The following is a 26,895-nucleotide window of genomic DNA, read 5'->3' as shown; positions in this document are numbered from 1 at the left end:
GTGTAATTTGAAACATGGTGATTAAGGAAAATTAAGTAAAGCCCAAAGGGTTTTTAATATGGGGAAAAAATCAGTAAAATAAATGTACATTATTACATAATCTGAATTTTAACTCCTCACTGCTATTTATCATTATTGGTTTTTCTTTTTTCTTTTTTTTCTTTATTTTTGTTTAGAGACTGGATCTCTGTCATCCAGGCGAGAACACAGTGGCATGATCACAGCTCACTGCAACCTGGAAATCCTGCCTGAAGCAATCTCCTGCCTCAGCCTTCCCAGTAGCTGGGGTTAAAAGCACACACCACCACACTGGGCTAACTTTTCTATTTTTTTTGTAGAGATGGGGTCTCACTATGTTGCCCAGGAGACTCCTGACCTCAAGTGATCCTCCCACCTCAGCCTCCCAAAGTGTTGGGATTATAGGCATAAGCTACCACACCCAGCAGTCATCATTGTTGTTATTTTAAAGTTTACTGCTAAGCACTGAGCTGTCGGCTTTATATGCATTCTCTCATTTCATCCCAACCCTAGGAGGTGGGTCCCATTAATCCCATTTTCCTGGAAGCTGAGAAAGGCTCCATCACTCCCCTGAGGTCATACAGAGAGTAAATTCCTCAAGTCATGCTCAAACCAGGATCTGCTGACAATAGCCTGGGCACTGAAACCCTATACTGTCACTTCAAAGGTTTTATACCTTAACACAGTATATTTAAACAGGAGGAGGGGTTTGCTGATGATTAATTTTGAGAGTTAAAGGTAATTTTTATCAGGTGTCAGGTAGGAGCCAACAAAAAATAGCCACCCTGATTGACTAGGCATCTCCTACCTGCCAGGATCATCACAGGCTATATCTGAATTAGGATCAGTCCCATTCACACGCAGTACCCACTGCCTTCATGTTTTCATATGTATACATCGCATGACATGTTTTCCATCAGCCAGGCACAGTAGCTTTCAACCATCTGCCACATTCAAGACTGGCTCACGAGTTCTCGTCCTTCCTTCTCACTAATGCATGGCTTTACACTCCTGTAAGACATCCCATTTCCTGCCAGCCACCCACAGTGGGTCACTTGATCCCTCTTTAGGGACAAGTCTCTATATAGCTCTTCCCACAGAAACACACTCCTTCCCCAACCAGTCACAGGGAGTCAGTGCAGATGCATGCGATCAGCTCTCTGAGCACCATACTACTTTCAAGTAATACGAAATCATGACACGATGGGGAGCCTGGAGAGCAGGGTGTTTTAGCTCTAGAGAATTAGGAATCATTCTGAAATGAAGATAAATCAGAAATGAAGAGAAAGATGCAAGCTCTGAAGGAGCCTTCAAAGGAAAATGCTCATGTACTGAAATGGAAATGTACAAAGAGGTTCAGGACCTGTGTAGAAGAGTATCCCTATCATGGCCAACATACGAAAAAAAGCTCAACACCACTGATCATTAGAGAAACGCAAATCAAAACCACAGTAAGATACCATCTCATGCCAGTCAGAATGACAATTGTTAAAAAGTCAAGAAATGGCCGGGTGTGGTGGCTCATACCTGTAATCCCAGCACTTTGGGAGGCCGAGGCAGGCGGATCACCTGAGGTCAGGAGTTTGAGACCAGCCTGACCAACATGGTGAAACCCCACCTCTACTAAAAATACAAAATTAGCCAGGTGTGGTGGTGTACGCCTGTAATTCCAGCTACTCAGGAGGCTGAGGCAGGAGAATCACTTGAACCTGGAGGCAGAGGTTGCAGTGAGCCGAGATCGTGCCATTGCACTCCAGCCTGGGCAACAAGAGTAAAACTGTCTTTAAAAAAAAAAAAAAAAAAAAAAGTCAAGAAACAGATGCTAGCAAGGTTGCAGAGAAAAAGGAACACTTTTCCACTGTTGGTGGGATAAATTAACCATTGTAGTGATTCCTCAAAGATCTGGAGGCAGAAATAGCACTTGACCCAGCAATCCCATTACTGGATATATACCCAAAGGAATATAAATCATTCTATTATAAAGATACATGCACACGTATGCTCAATGCAGCACTGTTCACAATAGCAAAGACATAGAATCAACCCAAATGCCCATCAATGATAGACTGGATAAAGAAAAGGTGGTACGTATACACCATGGAACACTATACAGCCATAAAAAGGAATGAGATCATGGATGGAGAAGGAAGCCGTTATCCTCAGCAAACTAATGCAGGAACAGAAAACCAAACAGCAATGTTCTTACTTATAAGTGGGAGCTGAACGATGAGAACACAAGGACACAGGGAGGGGAACAACATACACTGGGGGCCTGTTGGGAGGGAGTGAGGGAAGGGAGAGCATCAGGAAGAATTGCTAATGAATATTGGACTTAATACCTGGGTGATGGGTTGATCTGTGCAGCAAACCACCATGGCACATGTTTACCTATGTAACAAAACTGCGCATCCCGCACATGTACCCTGGAACTTAAATGTTGAAGAAGAGGAAGAAAAAAAGAATCCCTATTACTATGGCTAGGTGACTGTGGCAGGTGTTCTAACACTTCACACAGGAGTGTGTGTAAGGAAGCTTCTTAGAGGAACTTCTGACACACACACACACACACACTTGTGTGCACCACAGACAATCTGCGTTTTTATCAGGGCTGTTCTCACTTCATCCATGAGCTCTGCGTGCCACTTTAATACACTGATGGCTTAAAAGCCTTCACCAAACATCAAAATGGCAGTTGGTTATTGCAGGAAAACATTTCCTGTTCACAAATCAAGTAACAACCCACACTTTACCTGAGGATTCTTAATTCTAGAGAATAAGAAATTCTGAAATAAGAACACCAAGTAATGGCCCATTAAAACAGGTACAGCAGGCCGGGCATGGTGGCTCACGCCTGTAATCCCAGCACTTCGGGAGGCCAAGGTGTGTAGATCACCCGAGGTCAGGAGTTCGAGACCAACCTGATCAACATAGTGAAACCCTGTCTCTACTAACAACACACACAAAAAAATTGCTGGGCATGGTGGAGGGAACCTGTAATCCCAGCTACTCAGAAGGCTGAGACACGAGAATCGCTTGAACCTAGGAGGTGGAGGTTACAGTGAGCTAAGATCGTGCCACTGCACTCCAGCTTGGGTGACAGAGCGAGACTCCATCTCAAAACAAACAAAAACAGGTACAGCTTTTCCACATACACAGATTCAATTATCACTCTACTTAAACATGTGTTAGACAATAATTACCTATATAAGTTGGAACACTTGCCCATCTAATTTTACTGAGACAGGAACAGTAGTATAGATGATCTCACAGCAACTGATCTGTATACAGTAGGTACTCAAATAGCATTCATTTGGTGGACAAGAAACAAGGCCTTAAAGACAAAAGCCTTGACTTAATTTGTGCTAACGACTTGAAACTGTAACCCTGAATCAAAATGAAATTTCAGCCAGCTAAAAAAGGCAGGGGTTACCTGGATGATATTAACTGGAAAAGGCTGGAAGACGTTAGCTCAACTTCTCACCTCCTGAGTCATGGAGACTGGTAATGACCCTCAAAATCAAGCTATTCTACTTGGAAGTTGCAATGCAGTACGGTTGTATATATTAAAATAAACAATCTACACAAGGATCGACCTCCTTACGGGCGGTTTGTCAAGGCAGATGAATGTAATTCCACCCTGGTGGCATTAGGTAATCTGCTGCTAAATACGGAAACGTATGGCTCAGTTATTCCGTTCATTGTACCAAAAACAATGAGGATCCCTTAGGATAGATCTGATTGTCTCGCTGACTAGATTGTTGTTGATCTCATCACAGAAAAATCTTAACCGAAAGTTACGTATTGATACAGAAACAGTCACAGGCTTGAGGATCTGCAGGGGAGCAGGCAGAGGCACCGTGCAGATGGAGGTGGAGGGTGTCAGCAAGGCGCGTGGGCCAAAGTGACGGGATATTCCCCAGAAACTTGACTTTCTCAAAGAGCACGGGGCCGGGGGTAAACACGAAGATGTCCTTCTGTCATACTGTCCAGGAGGCCTGGTCCTAATTCGTGCCCACAGGGTGAAAAAGGTGATGTGGGGAACATTGTCTCCCCTCTTTAATCGAAGAGAGTGGACTCTTATGGATGAGGTTTCCATAAGTGATTTTTCAAGGGAGATGAATTTCCACAGCAGCAATTTTACCATCTGAACAGAAGTGCCCTCTGCTTTTTCTTGTAGTAAATGCAGTTTCCATCTACTACAAGATGGAAAAATTACATTTTATTAAAAATTATATCTTTAATAAAAACATTATGTTTACTGTCCTGGCAAAGTAAACTTGGTTTCCCAGGACAGATTTATCTGAGGACAGGGTAGGGCTGCCGGATGCAACACGAAGGCCTCAGCTGCAGAGCTGGCTCCAGATGTAGCGAGGTGGGAAACACATCAGCCTCAAGGTCAGGCAGTTTGGGTCTAGGACTCGGACCCTGGGCGAGTTACTTCCTTGCTGAGGCTCCGTAGCTTCCGCATTAAGCAGAAAGAATACAACCACCAGTGCCTCCTCAACATTCCAGGGGTTAAACTGCACACATGGTCCATTCGAGGCAGCTCGGCACACACGTGCAGGTGTCGGTGGCTGCTGTGTGGCCGTCCAGGTCCCAGGTTCCTTCCCAGAGAGGCAAGGTAGGTCAGATTGGAGCCTTTTTGGGTTCAAAAGTAAAAGAACTTTATATGCTGATAAATCATAATAAAAAATTATCCCCCCACCGTTCTCTGCCACTGGCAATAACAGTGCTGTAGGAAGGATAATTTACTTAAGCAGCTTGTTATTAGCCATCAACGTTGGCAGAGAGTCTGGAGATTACTGTCGGGAAGACATGTGCATAAAAAGTCCTGGATGGCGGCCAGGCGCAGTGGCTCATGCCTCTAGTGCCAGCACTTGGGGAGGCAGAGGCGGAAGGACTGTTTGAGGCCAGGAGTTCGAAGTCAGCCTGACAACAAAAGTGAGACCTGTCTCCACAAAAAAATTAAAAAATTAGCCAGCCATGGTGGCATGCAACTGTAGTTCCAGCTACTTGGGAAACTAGGGCGGAGGGTCACTTGAACCCAGGAGATCAAGGCTGCAGTGAGGTATGATCACGCCACAGCACTACAACTGGGATAACAGAGCGAGATCTTACCTCGAAAAAAAAAAAAAAAAAAAAAGGTCCTGATGCCGGCTGGGCGCAGTGGCTCATGCCTGTAATCCCAGCATTTTGGGAGGCCAAGGCAGGTGGATCACCTGAGATCGGGAGTTAGAGACCAACCGGACCAACATGGAGAAACCCTGTCTCTACTAATAATACAAAAAATAAGCCGGGCGTGGTGGTGCATGCCTGTAATCCCAGCTACTCTGGAGGCTGAGGCAGGAGAACTGCTTGAACTCTGGAGGTGGAGGCTGTGGTGAGCTGAGATCGTGCCATCGCACTCCAGTCTGGGCAACGACAGTGAAACTCCATCTCAAACAACAACCACCACCACCACCACCACCACCACCAAAGTCCTAATGCCATCTAAAAGTTTCCAAGACCCTTCCCCTCTTGCTATGACCACCCAGACAATAAATCCCACCTCTCCTCTCCTACCTACATCTTTTTTGAAACTGACTTGTGCTCTCTCTCATTGCTGCCTTGACCTTGTTCTTATCTCTCTCCTGGACTCCTGCAAGGACATCCTAACCCATCTCCCTACTGTGGGTCTGACTGCCCACAACTTTTCAAACCTATCCAGCATGATTTTCTAAAACTCAAATTTGATGTCGTGCCTCCTGGGTAAAATCCTTCAAGGACTCTTAAATCCCTCCCTACCTTCCTGGGCTCATCTTTGACCACTTTCTTGCTACCCCTCAACTCCCTCACCTCCACCAACACAGGCACTCACTCACTGCTCTTTCAGGAATGTCCCTGTCCCCTGCCCTCTCATGCTGTTCCATTATTATCTATTCTTTTCCCACTGCCAGTATTGGCTCTCCTGCTCATCACCACCTTCCTGCCCCCTGTCTGGGTCAGGTACTCCAAGTCTGTATAACTCCATGATAAAGGAAGCATAGGATCATCATCATGTAGTGCTACAAAAATATCTTTGTCATTCCTTCTCTCTCTGAAACTGGTATCAACAGTTAGTAGGCACTGTGCTTCATCTTTCCCAGCAATGAATGAGTGTAGACTCAGCAACCTCATGGAGTGAACTCCCAGAAACGAGCAATGTGCAGAGCCCGGGAAGGCAAGGGTTAACGGTGCCCCCGCTGCTCCCTCTCTAGCTAAAAGGCGAGGGCTGTACAGAATCTTAACCCAGCTCAACATTCCTCCCTTGTTCCGGGCCTTTGTCACAGGGACAGCATTTTTTTACAACACCACCTCTTGAAGATGACAAAGGTCCCTAAACTATGCATTTCATTTTTAACTCTCTTCCCACCCACCTCACTCCCGCCTTTGCACAAGAAAAGAAACGCTTCTCTAATCAAAAGTAGATTAACTCTCACCCTTTTCTCTCTGTGCATTTGCATTTGGAACAGCATTTACGAGGCCATAAACAGACCCCCGGGTTGAGTGATTTAGCCACCGCTTTATGGAAAACCAGACAAAAGCAGCAGTCTTTTCAGCAGCTGTGTATTTATGGTCAGCCGCTGCTGGGCGGCCAGCTCGGCAGGTCCCCTCCTTACGAGGCACCCACTTCAGGCTTTCTGAAAGGTTAAGGGCATCACTGTAAGCCCCATTATGAAACTGAAGGGACACCTGTAACATTCCTTGTGGATCCAAAGACATAAAGGCTCTTTTTCAAAAGACAATATTTTACAGTATAAAGGGATGGCTCCCCCTGCCTCCCCCAACACACACACATACCCACCCCACAATGTCCTTTGGGGTGATTCTGCCCCAGTGAGATACTGCCATTTGAAACAGCAGGCTCTCTCCATTTTTAAACTGGCCTCCTTTACCGGGGTGGGGGTGAGGAGTGTTGGTCATTAGGAATTAATTTATATTAGTTCAACAAAACAAAGAATCTTTCATAAACATTTTATTTTTTTTGAGACAGGCTCTGGCTCTGTTGCCCAGGCTAAACTGCAGTGACACAATCATAGCTCACTGCAGCCTCTACCTCCCAGGCTCAAGCCATCCTCCCACTTCAGCCTCCCAAGTAGCTGGGACTACAGGCAGGTGCCATCATGCCTGGCTAATTTTTGGCTAATTTTTGTATTTTTTTTGTAGAGACAGGGTTTTGCCATGTTGCCGAGGCTGGCTTTTTTTTTTTTTTTTTTTTGAGGTGGAGTCTTGCTCTGTTGCCAAGGCTGGAGTGCAGTGGCGCCATCTCTGCTCACTGCAAGCTCCGCCTCCCGGGTTCACGCCATTCTCCTGCCTCAGCCTCCCTAGTAGCTGCGACTACAGGTACCCACCACCACACCTGGCTAAGTTTTTGTATTTTTAGTAGAGATGGGGTTTCACCGTGTTAGCCAGGATGGTCTCGATCTCCTGACCTCGTGATCCGCCCACCTCAGCCTGGCTTTTAAGATCCGCCTGCCTCGCCTCCCAAAGTGCTGGGATTACAGGCGTGAGCCACTGTGCCACGACTAAAACAAAGAATCTTAACATTCAGTTTTGCTTTGAGTTGGACAGAAGCTGGCAATTTCTCATCATGTCTGCATTATTTTCATAAATCCTCCTCCCCTTACAGAGTAAGGAGGATTCTTTGTTTTTATAAAGTGTCATCTCACCTTGGTTAAGGGATCAGTTATTGTACAGGGATCTTTCCTAAGTATTAAAAGGTAATTCTATTTAGTTAAATCCTGATGCATGTTGCAACATGAATGAACCTTGGAAACATGCTAAGTGAAATGAGCCAGCCACAGAAGGACAGATCCTGTAAGGTTTTGCTTACATGAGGGATCTAGAGTAGGCAAATTCAGAGATAGAAAGTAGATTGGAGGTTGTCAGGAGCTGGAGAGAGGGGAATGGGGAGTCAGTGTTTAACAAGTACAGAGTTTCTGTGTTGGGATGATGAAAAAGTTCTGGAAATGGACAGTGGCCATAGTTGGGCAACATTGTGTGTCTACCTAATGTCACTGAATTATATATATATAAATGGTTAAAATAAGTTTTAAGTTATGTATGTCTTCCCACAATGAAAAATCTTTATGAAGTTCATTATAATTAAACACTTACTTTTTTATGAAGGCCAGCCAACAGACAATATATTTTACTTTTATTTTTATTTTTTTGAGACAGAGTCTCGCTCTGTCGCCCAGGCTAGAGTGCAGTGGCATGATCTCGGCTCACTGCAACCTCTGCCTCCCGGGTTCGAGTGATTCTCCTGCCTCAGCCTCCTGAGTAGCTGGGATCACCGGTGCCTTCTACCATGCTCGGCTAAGTTTTGTAGTTTTAGTAGAGACAGAGTTTCACCATGTTGGCCAGGCTGGTCTCGAACTCCTGACCTCAGGTGAATCAACCGCTTCGGCCTCCCAAAGGGCTGGGGTTATAGGCGTGAGCCACATCGCCCAGCCACTACAATATATTTGAGATAATACAGCAAACATTATAAAAATTTTCCTTGCTATTTAGGCTCATCCGTAAGGATTTCAGTAATGCTCTGGGCCATAATTCACAAGTAAAAACTACCAGGAGGATCAAGGTGAGTCCTCGCCCTTCCAAATGGCCTTACATTAATTAGACTACTAAGGAGTTCTTTCCTCTGGCTCCTCGGTGCTGTCACCTCCACCTCCTCCTACCCCCTCCATTTGCTGTGGGCTAAGAAACCAAATAATTAAGCTTATTTTAAACATGTAGGGTAAATAGGCTCTTAGTGAGAGCTCGGGGCCTCTCCCTGGGGAAAGACACAGGCCTCACTGTTGGGCATTTGAAATATCTATTTTGGCTGCTCAAAGGACTTACTTATTTCCTGGTTGCATTTTTGAGGGCTGAGGCTGGTGGAGATGCCATCGCTAGTCATCAGTAGACTTATGCTTCTTGAATTAGACTCATTTACAGAGGATGAAGCTGAGGTCAGAATGGTTATTTGTCCATGGGCATACAGCTGACTGTCAGCATGGGTCTGAAGCCCAGACCTGTGTGCTCTGTCCATGAAATTAACTCCAATTTGACTCAGCTCAGACCAAAATTCTGAAAAACAAATTATTCATTCCACCATTGCAGCCCTCTATTATAGAGGAAATGAATTCCAACTACCTGAAGACATGTCAGATAAATTAAAAATTGCAACAAAATATCTTTTTTATTTGTAAAGTTAAAATAATTTTCTGAAATACCTTAACATAGATTAGGAAGCATAACAATATTATAATATTTTAGAACATACCAGAAATTATTGGTCTTGCCCAACTATTATATGAATAATAATATCTCTTATTTGAATGCTTACTACACCTAGCATTGTGCTCAACATTGTACACGAATTATCTACTTTTTGCAACAATCCTATTATTCCCATGTTACAGATGAAGACACTGACAAATTGAAAAGCTTAGTAACTTGTCCACATCAAACAGGGAAATGGCTGGGCCAGGATCTGGATTCAGTTCTTGGAGATTTTAAAGTCTGTTTTCTGTCCTTTTGTTACATTCCATGGGGATCAGGAGATAAGTTGTGCCGCCTTTAAAAGTTTGTTTGTTTTACTAAAAAAGAAAATTCCTGTTAGGATACTAAGTCTCAATACTGATTGTCTATTGGAAGCTGCAGAACTTTAAGGAAAACTGACCCCAGCCCCAGAGACTGGGATTCTGCTAGTCCAGGATGCAGCTTAGGTGGAGGGAATTATACAAGCTCCCCAGGTGACTCTCATGTGCAACCTCTGCTTTAGAAAGATTCCTTGTTTTCAGCTGTTCCTCCTAACCAGATTTCTTAGGCAACAGCCTCTAGTCGCTTAAATAATAGTCCCTCTAAACCGGTGTATATGAGCTTCCTATCCTTGGTATTACTATAACTGATGACCAGTTAATTGTGTATTTCTCACAAAAGACATTATAATATTTTCTTTCTTTATTCCTCCTTTTGAAGTAAGAATGTTCTTCTAGATCTTTTTTTTTTTTTGAGACAGAGTCTTGCTCTGTCACCCAGGCTATAGTGCAGTGACATGATCTCGGCTTACTGCAACCTCAGCCTCCCGGTTTCAAGTGATTCTTCTGCCTCAGCCTCCCGAGTAGCTGGGACTACAGGCGCCCACCACCATGCCTGGCTAATTTTTGTATTTTTAGTAGAGATGGGGTTTCACTATGTTGGCCAGGCTGGTCTTGAATTCCTGACCTCGTGATCCACCTGCCCCGGCCTCCCAAAGTGCTGGGATTACAGGCATGAGCCACCACTCCTGGCCCTTTTGGTGCATTTTCTTACCAAAAGTAATCCTTGAACATTCTAGATAAATCTGAATACAAGTAAATTTACGTATTTTATCAGTAGTCTTCTTTTCCTCATCCCTTTTCAAATAGGACCTGAAACTTCAGAGCCAGCTCCTACTTTAGAACAGGAGATGGCAAAATCAGGTCCCAGACTATCAACTGGTCTGTTAATTACCACATGCAGATGAGTCCAGAAAGTCTCTCTGGTCTTATAGGACAGTGGGTGCCAATTTCTCACCCTCAGAAGGCTACCTATATTTCTGCTAGGGGAAAAAAGGGTAACGTCACAGATTGCTTTAGACTCATCTCAAGACATTACCAAGGAAGTGACCCTAATTGTTCCCTTAGCACAGATTTCTCCTCTGTCTCAAGGCTCTGGTTTTGTCTGAACCACGTGGCCGCTGGTCATAGATAAAATGTCCAGCTCTTCCCTTTACACCTGCCCAGGCTCGATTTCACTCTGGTCGGTGGCTGAGATGCAGACAACTGGGCAATCAAGTATGTTTCCAGAAATTTTCATTGATAAGTTTGTTTGAGGACCCGCCTTACCTGGTATGTAGGAGGCACTCAATAAAATGTTTCAGGGTTTTTCCAGTTGTCTCCAAATGAAACAGCTGGGAGGCAGGATTAGGATGCATCCCGGCACTGCCAATATTTAGCTGCAAGATCTAGGGTGTAAGCAGCTATCAGCTGTTGAGTGTTTATGCTGTGCCAGGTCAGTGCTAATGACTTCATGGGCACTAACTCACTGAATCCTCACACCATTTTAAAAGGAACACAACATCTCCCCCATTTTAAGATGAAGAAACTGCAGGTCACAGAAGGAATTGTTCAACATCAAAGATAGGTCAGGTGCAGTGGCTCACGCCTGTAATCCCAGCACTTCAGGAGGCCAAGGTGGGTGAAATCACTTGAGGTCAGGAGTTCGAGACCAGCTTGGCCAACATGGTGAAACCCAGTCTCTACTAAAAATACAAAAAAATTAGCTGGGCGTGATGGCAGGCATCTGTAATCCCAGCTACTCGGGGAGGCTGAGGCAGGAGAATCACTTGAACTGGGGAGGTGGAGGTTGCAGTGAGCCGAGATCGTGGCACTGCACACTCCAGCCTGGGCCACAGAGCAAGACTCCATCTCAAAGAAAAAAAGGTCAAAGGTAGTAAGTGAGTGCCAGGATTTGCTTCCATTTGGAGAAATCACTGGCATCTCTGGATCTCTATTTCCCTGTGTATAAAAATGACAGCAAATACTAGAAAATTTACTCAGCAAATGTTTATGAATGGCCTATTAAGTGTCAGACACAGTGCTGAGTGTGAGGAATATAAAACATATATAAAATTTTATAAAATATCAAAGTTAAGTAAAACACTCCTTACTCTTTCAGAATTTATGGTCAGATTTAACTGAGTTATTTCCAGTTCTACAATTTGGTGTGGTTCTAGTCAATGGAAAATCCCATGCCATTGGAGGTAACCTAAGTGTGCATCAATGGATGAATGGGTAAACAAAATGCAGTCTACACACACAATGGAATATTAGCCATAAGAAGGAACACAATGGACACCTGCTATCACATGGATGAACCTTGAAGATAATATGCTAAGTGAAGTAAGCTAGTCACAACAAGACAGATATTCTGATTCCACTTCTATGGGTTATCTCAAGTAGTCAAAGTCCTCGTGACAGAAAGTAGAAAGGTGGTTCCCTGAGGCTGAGGTGCGTAATTTCAGTTTGGAGGACGGAAAAGTTCTGGAGATGGATGGTGGTGGTGATGGCTGCACAACAATGTGAATGTACTTGATGTACTTGGTACCACTGAATTGCACGCTTAAAAATTTTTTTTTCGAGACGGAGTTTTGCTCTTTTCACCCAGGCTGGAGTGCAATGGCATGATCTCGGCTCACTGCAACCTCCACCTCCTGGGTTCAAGCGATTCTCCTGCCTCAGCCTCCCGAGTAGCTGGAATTACAGGCGTGCGCCACCACGCCCGGCTAATTTTTTGTATTATTAGTAGAGATGGGGTTTCACCATGTTGGCCAGGCTGGTCTTAAATTCCTGACCTCAGGGGATCCACCCACCTCGACCTCCCAAAGTACTGAGATTACAGGTGTGAGCCACCACGCCCGACCAAAAATTGTTAATTCTGATCTATATGTTACCACAATTTAAGAAAGGGACTTAAAACATTTCATGAAAGCTGCTATCTAGAACAATTACCATTCCCTTCAAGTGACAAAACAATCTTAGTGGGAAGAGGAAAAATCAGAAACATAAATGATCAGAAAGCAGTTAACTACTAAGTTATGTAGGTGAAAAAGTCATGAGTTAGTCCAAGCTGTCTTTCCTGTTCTACGTGTTACAGAACAGGGCTGCTTGGACTGTCACACTAACTCTTGGCTTATCGCATGACCCAGGTAAATATTCCATGTGATCAGTTTTCCAAGGTGCAAGTAATACTTCACTTTGGAAGAAATTTCTGGCCATGGGAAACTTCTCCCAGCTGAAGGCTGGTGTGTTTAGAAGATAATTTTCTGAATTCTATAATTTTCTACCCACTTAGGATAATTGAATATTCAAGATGGCACACACTTAAAATGCAGCGTGATTCTAACCCAACCAAACGGGACCTGTTTTAGCAAATCTTCAATAGAATTTTGCCTACAGGCAGTCTTTGCAATATATGAGCAGTTCTTCAGCAGACCAGTAATAATAGCTACTCAATCACCTGAATGAACTGACGTTTTTAAAATGCCTGTTCATTAAAAGTCAAAATGTTGCCTTAAAAGCAAAGCCTAAGAGAATAAAAAGGAATTTTACAGTTACAGGCATTTTTGAAAGTGTTTGAGCTTGCAAATGAACTGAACACACCTAGTTATGTCCATGAAAAGAACAGTTATCTATATATTCTACTTCCCTCCCATTACACTGTCTGTCCTCTCCTTTGATACACTAACTCTGAATCTACAAATGTAGGTGGAAATTATTTTAATTTTAGCATTAGAAACTCACTGATATGTTAAGTCTCCTTGGCATACTAGAGTTTCACATTCATAGCAAATGCTATAGTTTATGCAAGAATATTTGACCAAATTATGCAAATCCTTTCAGTAAAAAACTTCCTACAACTATTTACAAGTAATCACGCTAGTTTTCAGAAATATGAATCAACTCACACTACTAAGAGTTTAAAATTCTTTCAAACCATTTTTTTTCTTATAAGGTGGAAATAAAAAGTGAATTAAGGATATCTGTGGCAGTTTTTTTTAGTCTTATTTAACATTAACGGCAGACCATGTTTTTTTTGGCAAGGGTCGTAGAACTCTTTAATCTTCCAGTCTGAGAAAAGGGGAGGGAGGAGTGGTGAAACGTATTTGTAACAAGTCATAATACTCCAAAGAATAGGTACAGTCAGTTCTGCTATGATGTTTGTTTTGAAAACATGAATTTGTTCCCACGAGATTAATATGTTAGGGAACAATTTGAACGTAATTCTCATTTCTGAATTTTGCTTCTACACGATTTCATCCATGAGAAACACTGGGTGGATGCAGAATATTGCATCCAGTGACAGCAGCATAGGAACAAAATCCACGCAGGCTCCTGACAACCTAGAAGCTACCTTGGTCTCCCCTGAGTGCATTTGGAACCTGGCCCATTCACATCAGTCTGTCAACTCCCGGTCCATGGCAGGTGACCCTCCCCCTTGACAAGGCATAAGCTGCAGCCCTGCCCACAGCCTCCCCTCTCTAATTTTCTCTTTCCTCTCAGTCTATCTTATCTTTTTCTTCTGAGTTCTCTGTTCATCTTTTTCTCCCTCTCTTGCTTCCTTTTGTTCTCCAGGGTGGCCGGTGTGGGCACCTGGTGGCTTCCATACACAACTTCAAATCTTTTTGAAGGTGAGTTCCACATTTACTATAGCATGTATGTAAGTCTTAACCATTTATTATGTATAAAACTATGCCTCCATTTTTGATTTTTTTTGTGTATGTGTCATGGATGAAGTTTTTGAGTGTTATTCTTAGTACCCCATTTTTCTCCCCCATGTGATTTTGCTGAGTGATTTTTTTTTTTTTTTTTTTTTTTTTTGAGATGGAGTCTCAGTCTGTCACCCAGGCTGGAGTGCAGCGGTGCAATCTCAGTTCACTGTAACCTCTGTCTCCCAGGTTCAAGCGATTCTCATGGCTCAGCCTCCTGAGTAGCTGGGATTACAGGTGCCTGCCACCATGCCCGGCTAATTTTTGTATTTTTAGTAGAGAGGGGGTTTCAACATGGTGGCCAGGCTGGTCTTGAACTCCTGACCTCAAGTGATCCACCTGCCTCGGCCTCTCAAAGTGCATAAGCCACAGGCATGAGCCACTGCGGCTGGCCAAAGTGTGTGATTTTTGAGAACACATATGTTATGCGTCATAGAGGTCACACATCAGAAAATGACGTTTTGGTCACTGATGGACTGCAGATATGATGGTCCCATGTGATTACGATACTGCATTTTCACTGTACCTTTTCTATGCTTAGATCCACAAATGTCATTGTGTTTTAGGTGCCTACAGTATTCAGTACAGTAAGATGCTATATAGGTTTGTAGCTCAGAAGCAATAGGCTATACCATATAGCCTAGGTGTGTGGTAGGCTGTACCATCTAGGTTTGTGTAAGTAAACTCTATGATGCCTGCATAATGGTAAAATCACCTGACATTTCTCAGAACGTATCGCTGTCATTAAGTGACACATGACTATATTACTGCAGGACTGATCATAGACACGTTGAAACTCATTTAGCTCTTTCCCTCTATCATCTGTACTCTCTTTCTTGGGTCATAGACATTTGATACGGGAGTAAAAACAATCCCTGTGTATAATATATTCTCAGATCATGCATTCTTGCAACCGGGGAAGAATGGCCTACAAAGCCTGATTTGGGACCTCATATATCCCGGATTTCCTTGGACTGACTCAACTATTCATCCCAGCTCCAAGTGGCAAGAAGCCAGTCAAGATTGTCAGGAATTCAAGGGTGACCTTGCCCTTATCTGAGATCTAGTGTTTCTCAGGGTGACATTGAGGGATGTCACCACATCCATAATTATCATACCAAGAAGTGATTACACTATTGCCACAAAGTTCTTGGTAATTTGAAAACTGTACCACAAGTAAAGGTTAACAATGTAAATTTGTTCCCTAAAAGTCCACCTCTGAAAAGATGTGAGCTGACTTCAATTTCTTATGGAAAAGCATCCACAACAACGTTGGTTGATTTGGGGAGTGCAGGTCTTAAAAATGCAGTAAAAAATTTTTAGTAATTTGTTTTAATTGCCTACTTTTTCTTCTGGTGCCCACGTTCTCATTTTGGCTTCTTGGAATGGCTACAGAAATGAGGTTAAAAGAAGGGCAGGGTCCAGGCACGGTGGCTCACGCCTGTAATCCCAAAACTTTGGGAGGCCGAAGCAGACATATCATGAGGTCAGGAGATCGAGACCATCCCGGCTAACTCGGTGAAACTCCATCTCTACCAAAAATACCAAAACTTAGCTGAACGATGTGGTGGTGGGCGCCTGTAGTCCCAGTTACTCGGGAGGCTGAGTCAGGAGAATCGCTTGAACCCAGGAGGCGGAGGTTGCAGTGAGCAGAGATCGCACCACTGCACTCCAGCCTGGGGACAGAACGAGACTCCGTCTCAACAACAAAAATAAATAAGAAGGGCGAGACAGTACAAGGGAGGGCATTCAGTTTTCTTACAAACTTTATCAATGTGGCGATGAACCGTCAGCTTCCAAGCATCGTTCTATTAGGTGTCTGATGGCTTTCATCCATTACCCTTATTGGTTCCCTCCCACTCACAGGGTTTTCAGAATGCTACCAAGATAAGCACAGTCCCTGCCTTTGAACTAGGCTAGGCCCAGTATTTATTAGCCTGAAACATTAACTATGGTGCTAAATAATGTCACAGAGCCCTACTGGCAGGTCAAATGAACTGGAATGAGTAGAACAAAAAGGAGGGGGTGGGAAGTAATCAGGAATGATGGGAGAAAGAGTAGGGCAAAGGGGTGGAGACATAGAAGAAGGGAGGGAGGAACAGTAGGCGATACACTGGTCTGAAGCCTTAAATAAAGAATGCATTTAAAACATTCTATGAGGTTATTTAGTAGACAGTAGTGTTCATCTCAGCAGGTAAGCACCACCAAAATCTTTCTTACTTTCTTCCTTATTTATTTATTTTTTGAGACGGAGTCTCACTCTGTTGCCCAGGCTGGAGTACAGTAACACAATCTCAGCTCACTGCAACCTCCACCTCCTGGGCTCAAGTGATTCTCCTGCCTCAGCCTCCTGAGTAGCTGGGACTACAGGCACGTACCACCACATCTGGCTAATTTTTGTGTATTTTTAGTAGAGACAGGGTTCCGCCATGTTGGTCAGGTTGGTCTTGAACTCCTGACCTCAAATGACCCACCTGCCTTGGCTGTCCCAAAGTGCTGGGATTACACACATGAGCCACCATGCCCGGCCTCTTCCTTTTTATTTTAAGTGAGGGTAGTGGGGGATACACCATCACTAAATGATAGGTTTTACAATGAAAATGCCTTCGTTATACATAATGCATGCCAGAAACTGCCAGTTGTTTACAAAAGTTGTTTCCCACCTTCTTTGGACACATGGCTAGACTGCACCGCCCATTCTCCCTTATAGTTTGGTGTAGCCAGGTGACAAGATTCTCATCGGGAGTTTGAGAAAAGGGATGTGCATCAATTCTATGTGTGTCTCAAAATCTTCCCTGTACATATCTCCATGTCTCCTTGCCCGTCTAGTTGACTGAGATGGCAACCCTGGAAGCCATATGCTGAAGACAGCTAAGCCTCCTCAGCCTGGGTCCCTGAATGACTGCATGGAGGAGAGCCGCTCCTCCTCACTTGAACACTTGCAAAGGACAGTTACAGGAGAAAGAAAGAAACTTGGGTGAAGTCACTAGATTTGGAGGTCTGTATGTTACTGATATAGTTTGGATCTGCCCAAACCTCATATTGAAATGTAATCTCCCATGTTGGAGGGGGGGCCTCGTGGGAGGTGACTGGATCATGGGGGCGGATTTCTCATGAATGGCTTAGCACCATTCCCTTAGTAACGTCCTCAGGATAGTGATTGGGCTCTTGTAAGATCTGGTGGTTTGGCCGGGCGCGGTGGCTCAAGCCTGTAATCCCAGCACTTTGGGAGGCCGAGATGGGTGGATCACGAGGTCAGGAGATCGAGACTATCCTGGCTAACATGGTGAAACCCCGTCTCTACTAAAAAATACAAAAAACTAGCCGGGTGTGGTGGCGAGTACCTGTAGTCCCAGCTACTCGGGAGGCTGAGGCAGGAGAATGGCGTAAACCCAGGAGGCGGAGCTTGCAGTGAGCTGAGATCCGGCCGCTGCACTCCAGCCTGGGCGACAGAGCGAGACTCCGTCTCAAAAAAAAAAAAAAAAAAAAAAAAAAGATCTGGTGGTTTAATTGTGCGGCCCCTCCCTGCGCTCTCTTTTTTTTTGTTTTTGAGATGGAGTCTCACTCTATTGCCTAGGCTGGAGTGCAATGGTGCTATCTTGGCTCACTGCAACCTCTGCCTCCCAGGTTCAACTGATTCTCCTGCCTTAGCCTCCCCAGTAGCTGGGATTACAGGTGCACACCACCATGCTCAGCTAATTTTTGTATTTTTAGTAGAGACAGGGTTTCACCATTGGCCAGGCTGGTCTTGAACTCCTGACATCGTGATCTACCCACCTGGAATCCCAAAGTGCTGGATTCCAGGCGTGAGCCACTGCACCTGGCCACCATGTTCTCTTCTGACATGTGCCATGTTCGCCTTCTGCCATGATTGGAGGCTTCCTGAGACCTCCTCAGAAGCAGATGCCACTATGCTTCCTATGAAGCCTGCAGAACTATCAGCCAAATACATTTCTTTCTTCATAAATTACCCAATCTCAGGTATTTCTTCAGAGCAACACAAGAATGGCCTAATACAGTTACTGTGGCTTAGCCTATCCTTAATGATACACTATGTGTTCCAAATATTTAAAGCTGATATTTAATATTTACATATTTAAAGCTGTCATTTTCAACCAGGGACAATTTTGCCCTCCAGGGGATACTTGGCAATGTCTAGAGACAATTTTGTTTGTCACCAGTGGGGATGGCAGTGGTTCTATTAGCTTCTAATGGACCGAAGTCAGGTTTGCTGCTAAACGTTCCTACAATGCACACAACTCTTCCTCACAGCCAAGAACTACACAGTCCAAAATGTCTATGGTGCTGCTGGTGCCTGCTCTAGAGAGGTTAAGAAGAGGGCTGAACTTTGAACCTTCTGTTCCAGTCAAAGAGGAGGTATGCAGTGAAAGCAGTGGGCTTTGGAGAAAGGGCTGCTTTTCAGTTCCAGCTCAACCACTAGATACATGGTAAGTGCTCAAATGATACACTGATACATGGTAAGTGCTCAAATACTAAATGCTGCTAATGTTATTTTTTAGTGTTTTTGTTTTATTGAGGCATCTATCTAGAAAATTTAGAAATGGTAGCTGAATAGTATGTTTATAGCTGTGGGAATCTATCGAGGTGATGGGGATGGTTACAAAACTTAAGATGTCACAAGACACTCATTGCCTACCATGCTCACAAGAGAATCTGACCAATACAGGTACTGTAAATTATTTTCCTAAGTTTTGACTCAAGATCTGGCCATAAAAGTTTGGAGCAAATAACCCAACTTGACATCAGTCACAAAGTACACATGAACTCTTTTGTTCAGCCAACAGCTACTTTTGCAGAGCAATTCTGCAAATCTCAGCTCATTTTGCTTTCACCAAATGCTGCCCACCTTGAACTGTTTTCATTGGTCATTAGCAATCAAACAGCAGGTATTTATATCACATTCAAAATGGGCAAACCCATTAGAAATGAAAAGAGGTGAAAGATCAGTTCTCCCTGCCCTCCTTCCCAGATCAGATTGCAGTATGAAGACATGAGCACTCAAAATCACTCACTGTTGCTACTTTCTAAGTTTGTGCTGCTGTGGTTGAAGTGGTGAAAGATGAGAGGGAGGTAAGGTAAGGTGGGGAATAAGGGGTCATAATAATAATAACAACAATAATACAGATATGGCAATATGTAGTCAAAGTGAGATTTTTGGGGATTCTGTACAATGATTAGACGTACTATTTAAGGAATGACTCCTAAATAAGCAGAAAACTAACAGGTTTGTCTCTAAATTATCATAGATATTAAATGGTTTTAAGAAAGATCTCATTCACCCATTACAATAAAATCCCTTGGAGGAAAAAAATAGACACATTCACATAAAAGTGCTCAAATGCCTCATTAAAAAAGTACATAAATGATGCCAAGTACTACAGTGTAAGTTCTTTATTAAATCCACCCACATAACAAGCCTTCATTAAAAACAATCCCTACCAACTCCTACACTCAAGCATGGAACACATTTTTCTCCCTTGGTATTTAAAAACCTTTAGTCTAAGAGAACCTTGTAAAAAGTGTCTAATAAATGTTATTTACACTAGAGGGAAAGTATGGAGAGAAGATATCTGTAAATAAAAACACAATAAAAGCTGTGACAATTCCCCTCTTCTCAACAGTCTTCTTTCTTGGTGCAAAACTTGATTCTTTTAGTCCAGCATCCTAGGCAGGTATGACTGGGCCAGGGAATGCCTATGCACAACCATTCCATTATGGCTAAGGAAAAAGAGTAACAGACGCACACTGCCCTTTTCATACCAAACAATTTTGTCTCTCCAGCAGGATCAATGGGAAGACAGGCTTAATCAGAAACCACCTCCACACTTGACAGTGTTGTCCTCAAGGGAGGGGTGCCCCCACGACAAAAGCCAACTCAGATTCCATTTCATCCAAGTCATAGACATCTCACAGGGCTAAGAGCTAAGTGTCCAGGCAGAGTATGTGGTGAAATCACTGCAGAAGCTCTCTGGACCTGCGTCCTGGATTTCCTTCTTTCATTCTGCACAAATTTTGGAGAAGGTTTGCTTCCCCAGCATAAGATAGTTCTTCAATTAATTGGATATCACCAGTACCAAGAGAAGCCTCTTGTAGGCTATGGCAGTGGGGAGAATAGCGTTCAATGTGTTTCAGGGCGCTAAGTGTGTGAAAAACACCCTTCTCTCTTTTATCTTCCCTGACACTGTCTGTACGATCACTCAATAAACAAAGAGTCCACAAAGACTAACGAACACAGAGCTAGGGGTTGGTGATCATTCGAATCCTTGTTTAGCTTCAGCTTTTGAATAATGCTGAATGCTTCCAATAAAGATATGCTTATGCTTCTGCTGTTTAAATTTTGAACATTAAGGCAAGAATACTTAGGGTTTTTGTTTTGTTTTGTTTTGTTTTGTTTTTCCTGAAGTCTCACTCTGTTGCTCTCTGGAGTGCAATGGTGTGATCTCGGCTCACTGCAACCTCCGCCTCCTAGGTTCAAGCCACTCATTCTCCTGCCTCAGTCTTTCAAGCAGCTGGAACTACAGGCATGCACCACCAATACCCAGCTAATTTTTGTATTTTTAGTAGAGATGGGGTTCCACCATGTTGGCCAGGCTAGTCTCAAACTCCTGAACTCAAGTGATCCGCCTACCTCGGCCTCCCAAAGTGCTGGGATTACAGGCGTGAGCCACAGCACCCAGCCCCAATACTTAGTTTTTTTTTTTTTTTTTTTAATACACTTTATGGATAAAGGTGCATGAAAAGGATTTTAGCTCTCTGACATATAATAGAAAAAGATAAAGTCATGTTATAATGAACAATTCAGCCAGTTTTTTCACTAAATACACGTGTCCTCAATATCACCAAATATGGCTTAATTTAGTATCTCTCAGAGGTCAAAGATGCCATTTTGTAGTAGAAATGTAACTTCTAATTACACAGCATTAACATGATGAACTATTTTAAAACTTTACTAACAGGTTACAACAGGCCATGAACTATATCTGAGGCCAAATCTTAGGAGGTTCTCAAAGGCTCTTTTATAGATCATTTAGAAAGATTAAAGAAACCAGCCTACCCATGACAGTCCCTGCCCAGTCAATCGAAGGTCCCATTAAACATTAAAGAGACCCTGATTTTCTGCTTTCCAATGATGGATTTCTATCTCTCCACAAATTGTATCATCGGAAATTTAACTTTTAAAACTTGCTTTCCTATTTATCATCTCATTTATCTGTGAATGCTATTAGAGGCATATATAAAATAGAAATAACAGCTCCATTGTTCCTTTGACTACGGTTCACAGTCAAGATCTTACCTCTTTCTCTAAAATGTCAAGTGTACAACAGTAAATGACTAGGAGCAGAGGATGGAAGAGCCACAGCTGGGGAGGGGACAGGGGTTGAGAGAGAAGGCTCCGGGGAAGAATGAAGAGCAACAGGAATAAGAACCACCACATTTTGGGGTTCAACTTTCAGAAAGCATTAGGAATTCATTTCTGAGTTCCTAAACGGCATAGGAAAGAATATCTAAATATGTGAGATTATTTTAATACAATGTCTCCACATCTGGGAAAGAAAGGCATACCATACTCTTTACATGTGTAACCAACATCTGGGAATCCTATTGTTCAACTGCGGTCAGGAGGATCTCTTCTTCGAAATAAGCTGCTCTGATATTTGGGACTGTGTTGAAATGTCAAATCATCATTCCTGCTCATGTTTTTTAACTCAATGTATATAGATCAATGATCTTTCACAAAAATGTTGCTGTTCGCAAGTCCTAAAAATGAAATAGAAACTTGAGTGGTAAGGATTATGTATCTATACAGCATGTAGATAAAATGTACTACTAATGGGGGTAATTAAGCTGAGAGGAGATTCAATAAAGCAGAGTGTACAAAGTCAGAAATCATGCTACTGTAGAAATTAAAAGTCACTTCAATTAGACGAGCTTCTTTTCCCCCAGAAATTATTTTTGCTTGGAAAGAGCCAGCTAAGGTTGGGCGCAGTGGCTCACACCTGTAAGTCCACCATTTTGGGAGGCTGAGGCAAAGGGGTCTCTTGAGGCTGGCAGTTTGAGACCAGCCTGGACAACATATTGAGATCCTGTCTCTACAAAAATTAGAAAAAAAAAAAAAGCAACTTAGTAAGGTGTGGTGGTGTGCACCTGTAGTCCTAGATACATGGGAGGCTGAGGCAGGAGGATTGCATGAGTCCAGGAGGTCAAGGTTGCAGTGAGCCATGATCATGCCACTGCACTCCAGCCTGGGTGATAGAGTGAGACCCTTATTCAAAATATATAAATAAAGAGCCAACTAAAAAAACAGTCTGTCTTTTAGTCAGGGTAAAAGTTTTATAGGCTGTCAACAAGCAGCCTTTTTCTTAATTTAAAATTCTGCATTTGAAAAATGGAGAACATTAGATAACTCATTTACAACATTATACAAATAGGTTAGAACTAGATCAAGGAAAACAGATTTTAAAGGAATTGATATTTTGTGTTTTAAAAGAATACCCATATGACAGTCTTTTATTGGGTAGAGTTACTGCAGGCTTGACAATAACTGTTTACTTTCCATTAAGAAAAGAACTGGATAAAAGTGGTCTAGCCACTCTGATAAAGTTGTGATCTGGAGAAACAGCTGTGGTCTCATAGCCAAAATAGATGAAGAGGCTTCAACCAACTAATCTCTGATATGAAACAATTGAAAGTTTTCTAGGAGAACAGGGTAAATGATGTAAAGCATTCTAGTGACTTCTGGAACAGGGGAACATCTATCTCTTCCTGCATGGATCCCTCCCTCTTCATTTGGGACTCTTCCTCCCCAGGCACCCTTCTTTCCAATACCCACCCCCTTCTGCGCCTCTCCTTCCCCTAATTTCCACCTCAGATTTCCAGTGGGTTCATTAGAAATAATCAAAATAATAATGGTAAAATCACCCATTAAGGTTTTTTTTGTTTTTTTCCTCTAATTAAATTTCTGCTCTAGTGAATTGGCTAATCTGATTTTGTTTTTTTTTTTTCTTTTTTTAAGATGGAGTCTTGTTCTGCCATCCAGGCTGGAGTGCAGCGGTTTGATCTTGGCTCACTGCAGCCTCCGCCTCCCAGGTTCAAGCAATTCTACTGTCTCAGCCTCCCAAGTAGCTGGGATTACAGGCATGCACCACCATGCCCAGCCAATTTTTGTATTTTTAGTAGAGATGGGCTTTCACCATGTTGCCCAGGCTGGTCTTGAACTCCTGACCTCAGGTGATCTGCCCACCTTGGCCTCCCAAAGTGCCGGGATTACAGGCGTGAGCCACCGCATCCAGCCTAATCTGATTATTTTTGTGAAAGACTTTAGGTAAAACATAGTATACACAGTGATCACTCTCAGCTAGCAAACTTAGGAGAAGGCTGGCAATAGTGATGAGTGTAGTTTCCATTTACTAATTGATTACTATGTGCCAGGCACAGCTGCAGAGCTTTTTATACCTTATCTTACCCAATTCTCATAATAACCCTATGAGGCAGGTCCTGCTTATTAGTCCCATTCGACAGTTGATGAAACATGGAACAAACTTATAGCCTAAGACAGGGGTGAGCAAACTGTGGCCCTTGGGTCAAACGAGACTCTAAAGAGGTACTGGCATGTTCAGGCCCCGTTATTCACAGTGTATGTGGCTGCTTTTGAGTTTCAATGGCAGAGTTCATCAGTTGTGACCAAGACCTTAGGGCCCATAAGGCCGCAACTATTCACTATCTGGCCCCGCCTAGAAAAAGCTCACCAACCCCTCGTGTAAAACACAGTTGATTCATGAATAAAGAAAAAAGGCAAGAACATTTGGACAGCTTCACATAGAACTTACATTGAAATTTTCTTAGAAAAAATAAATTCTGTCTTTATCTGTTTTCTTTCATTCATCTGTTACCTGTTTCTTCTCACCTAAGGTTTATCAACTAGCCTCAGGAAAAAATAAAAGTGTTAATGGAATACCAGTTCAGTAATTAAAGGTTTCTCTCCATAAGGTGAGTTTTGATTAGGTAGAAAAGTTTCCAAGAAGGAAAGGAAAAAAAAGCATAGACCAAAGAAAGCTTGAATAACCATATGTTTCCTGAGAGGCTATAAAATTTTTGGCTGTTTTACAGGTATTTCTTCTCAAGTACAAATGACATCATTGTTGAAAATTTTTAAAAACAGGCCTACTTTATTCTACATTTGGTACCACATATTGTTTCAGTTGACCATCAATTGACTTTTCTATTTTTAGTGGGAAGGTACGTCATAACTATTTTTAGTAGACAGAGTCTGGTAGTATCATTTGTGGATCACACATAGTCATGCTTTAGAATTCTTTTTCTAAAGCTATGAGAATGTATTTGGGGGAAGAACATGCTCACTGGCAATATTCTACTGTACTGTGAAACATACTCTAGAGTCAATGTCTAAAACAGGAAACAGGTATTAACAAATGAAAGAACCTGCTGTATTAGTAGGCTGCAAAGCAAGTGTAGCTTTATAACATACAAATCTGCCCTTGAGGCCGGGCACGGTGGCTCACGCCTGTAATCCCAGCACTTTGGGAGGCTGAGGCGGGTGGATCACCTGAGGTCGGGAGTTCAAGACCAGCCTGACCAACATGGTGAAACCCCATCTCTACTAAAAATACAAAATTAGCTGGGCATGGTGGTGCATGCCTGTAATCTCAGCTACTCAGGAGGCTGAGGCAGGAGAATCGCTTGAACCCGGGAGGTGGAGGTTGCAGCGAGCCGAGATCATGCCATTGCACTTCAGCCTGGGAAACAAGAGTGAAACTCTATCTCAAAAAACAAAACAAAACAAAACAAAACAAAAACCTGCCCTTGAGATAGTAATATTTTTAAATATAATTGGGAGTGAGTTAACATCTGAGCTTCTCTGATAATTCGTGCTTTATCCTTTAAAACAACCCAGAAAATAAAAATCAAATAATTGAATTTCCAGAGGATGTGACCTGGCACATAAGCTGAGCTCAATTCCCATGAAATAATTTGTGCAAGTAATTTATAATTATAATAATAATATATGCAAAATAATTTATATAGGATTACTCACTGTAAACAGTGAACAGAAAGGAGACACTTGAGACAAGACAAAGCCCATGACTTTTCTCTACCTTTCAACCCTTTCCCCAAACACCAACCAATACAGGAGTAGCACAGAGCAGCGGCTGCAAACCTGTCTGCACATTAAAATCACCTGTGCATCTTCCACAATTCCACCACCCAAGCCCCACCCAGGCCAATGAAATCACAGTTGCTGAGTGTGAGATTCACGTCTCAGTAGTTTTGGAAGCTCCCAGACACCAGTAGAGAGTGGTGATTAAGGTAAGGACAGCTGAGAGGTTCAGTCATACACCTGCCACTTATGCTGCAGGAGACCTGAGTCCTCCTCCATCCTCACCTGCCCCACTGTGTGTGAGTCACTCTGACATCTTGGGTAGGATTCATTAACACAGCATCCTGCTATGGACACTGTATCATCATCTTGGGTAGGATTCATTAACAGCATCCTGCTATGGGCACTGTATTATCATTCTTGCTCCTCACTCATAACTAATTTGTTAATGCAAATATTAAGAGGATGTTAACATAGTGAGTTATGGCCTTAGGGTTTCTCTTAAAAGTTACTCTCTCTTTAAACATTCACATCCCTTCCGCCTCTTAGAAGACATCCCCTACACCTGGCTTGGCTTTGCCGTCTCTTTTGCAAGCATATTTCTCCTGCATGTCGAACGTTAAAAGGGAAGTCGGCCTTACCTCTACGATGCTTTTTAAATCTTGCACATAAGTCCTTTCGGTCTCCAGAATTTCCTGAACAACTCTATCCACATAGAGGAGCTTGGGGCTGGTGGCCGAGTCTGTGGTCATCTTGGGTGTCCCGTTCGAGTCCACTCTCCACTGCGCCCTGGGCGGCCTTTCGCTGCCTTCGTCTGCGTTCTGTTGCCCGGCGGCGGGGTGGTCCCTCTGCAGCTCACTGCTGGAAAACGGCCTGGCCGGAACCAGCTCCAGTTTTATGGCCCCTACCTCCTTATCCTGGTTAAACAAGCCCAAGTGGCTATTTGAAACTAAGGTCATTCTGCTGCCGAAGGAACCATGGCTGTCGCGAGAAGAGGCCGAGGACGACGTGGAACCGAAGCTGACGGGTCGGTCACTATCAGAGAGCTCCATCGTCTTCAGTTCTTGAGGGCAGGAACGCCTGGTTGTGGTCTTGGGATCTGGAACTTTGGTTACAGCTGATGGCACTTCAAGACGCAACTGGTGCCCATCTATATGCATTAAAGAAAATAAATAAAAAGGACAAGATAAGCAATTCTATCAAGCAGAGGGTTGAAAGGAAGTAAAAACCTAGCTCAAATAAATACAGTCAATAACAAGGTGTCCAGTTATAGAAGGGAATGCAAAGGTACCTGTTGGTGGAGCAAGATGCAAAATCAGTGTTCCTAAAGCATCATCTGGGTGCCTGTTAGAAATGCAGAGTCTCGGGCTCTGACCTCGACCTGCTGAACTTGAATCTGCACTTTAATAAGATCCCAGAATGACTTATAAGCATTAAAGTTTGAGAA

The 26,895-nt window shown here is 43.1% G+C and overlaps 1 protein-coding gene across 33 annotated transcripts in view; it reads right to left on the bottom strand.

The window, feature by feature from the left end:
• Positions 1 to 26,895, bottom strand: part of PLEKHG1 (pleckstrin homology and RhoGEF domain containing G1) — a 244,030-nt gene that overhangs the window by 82,427 nt on the left and 134,708 nt on the right. For all 33 annotated transcript variants that reach the window (XR_012433540.1, XM_065543587.2, XM_074037250.1 and 30 more), the window contains one exon: positions 26,090 to 26,598. Coding sequence is in view for 25 of the 33 variants with exons in the window: in XM_074037240.1 (XP_073893341.1) it covers positions 26,090 to 26,598 (509 nt within the window). In the remaining 8 variants the exon portion in view is untranslated. The remainder of the gene's footprint in view (positions 1 to 26,089; positions 26,599 to 26,895) is intronic.

This window comes from Macaca fascicularis, chromosome 4, assembly GCF_037993035.2.
Source record: "Macaca fascicularis isolate 582-1 chromosome 4, T2T-MFA8v1.1".
NCBI lineage: Eukaryota > Metazoa > Chordata > Mammalia > Primates > Cercopithecidae > Macaca > Macaca fascicularis.
Note: the sequence above shows the minus strand (reverse complement) of the source record. Positions and strands in the feature narration are given on the sequence as shown.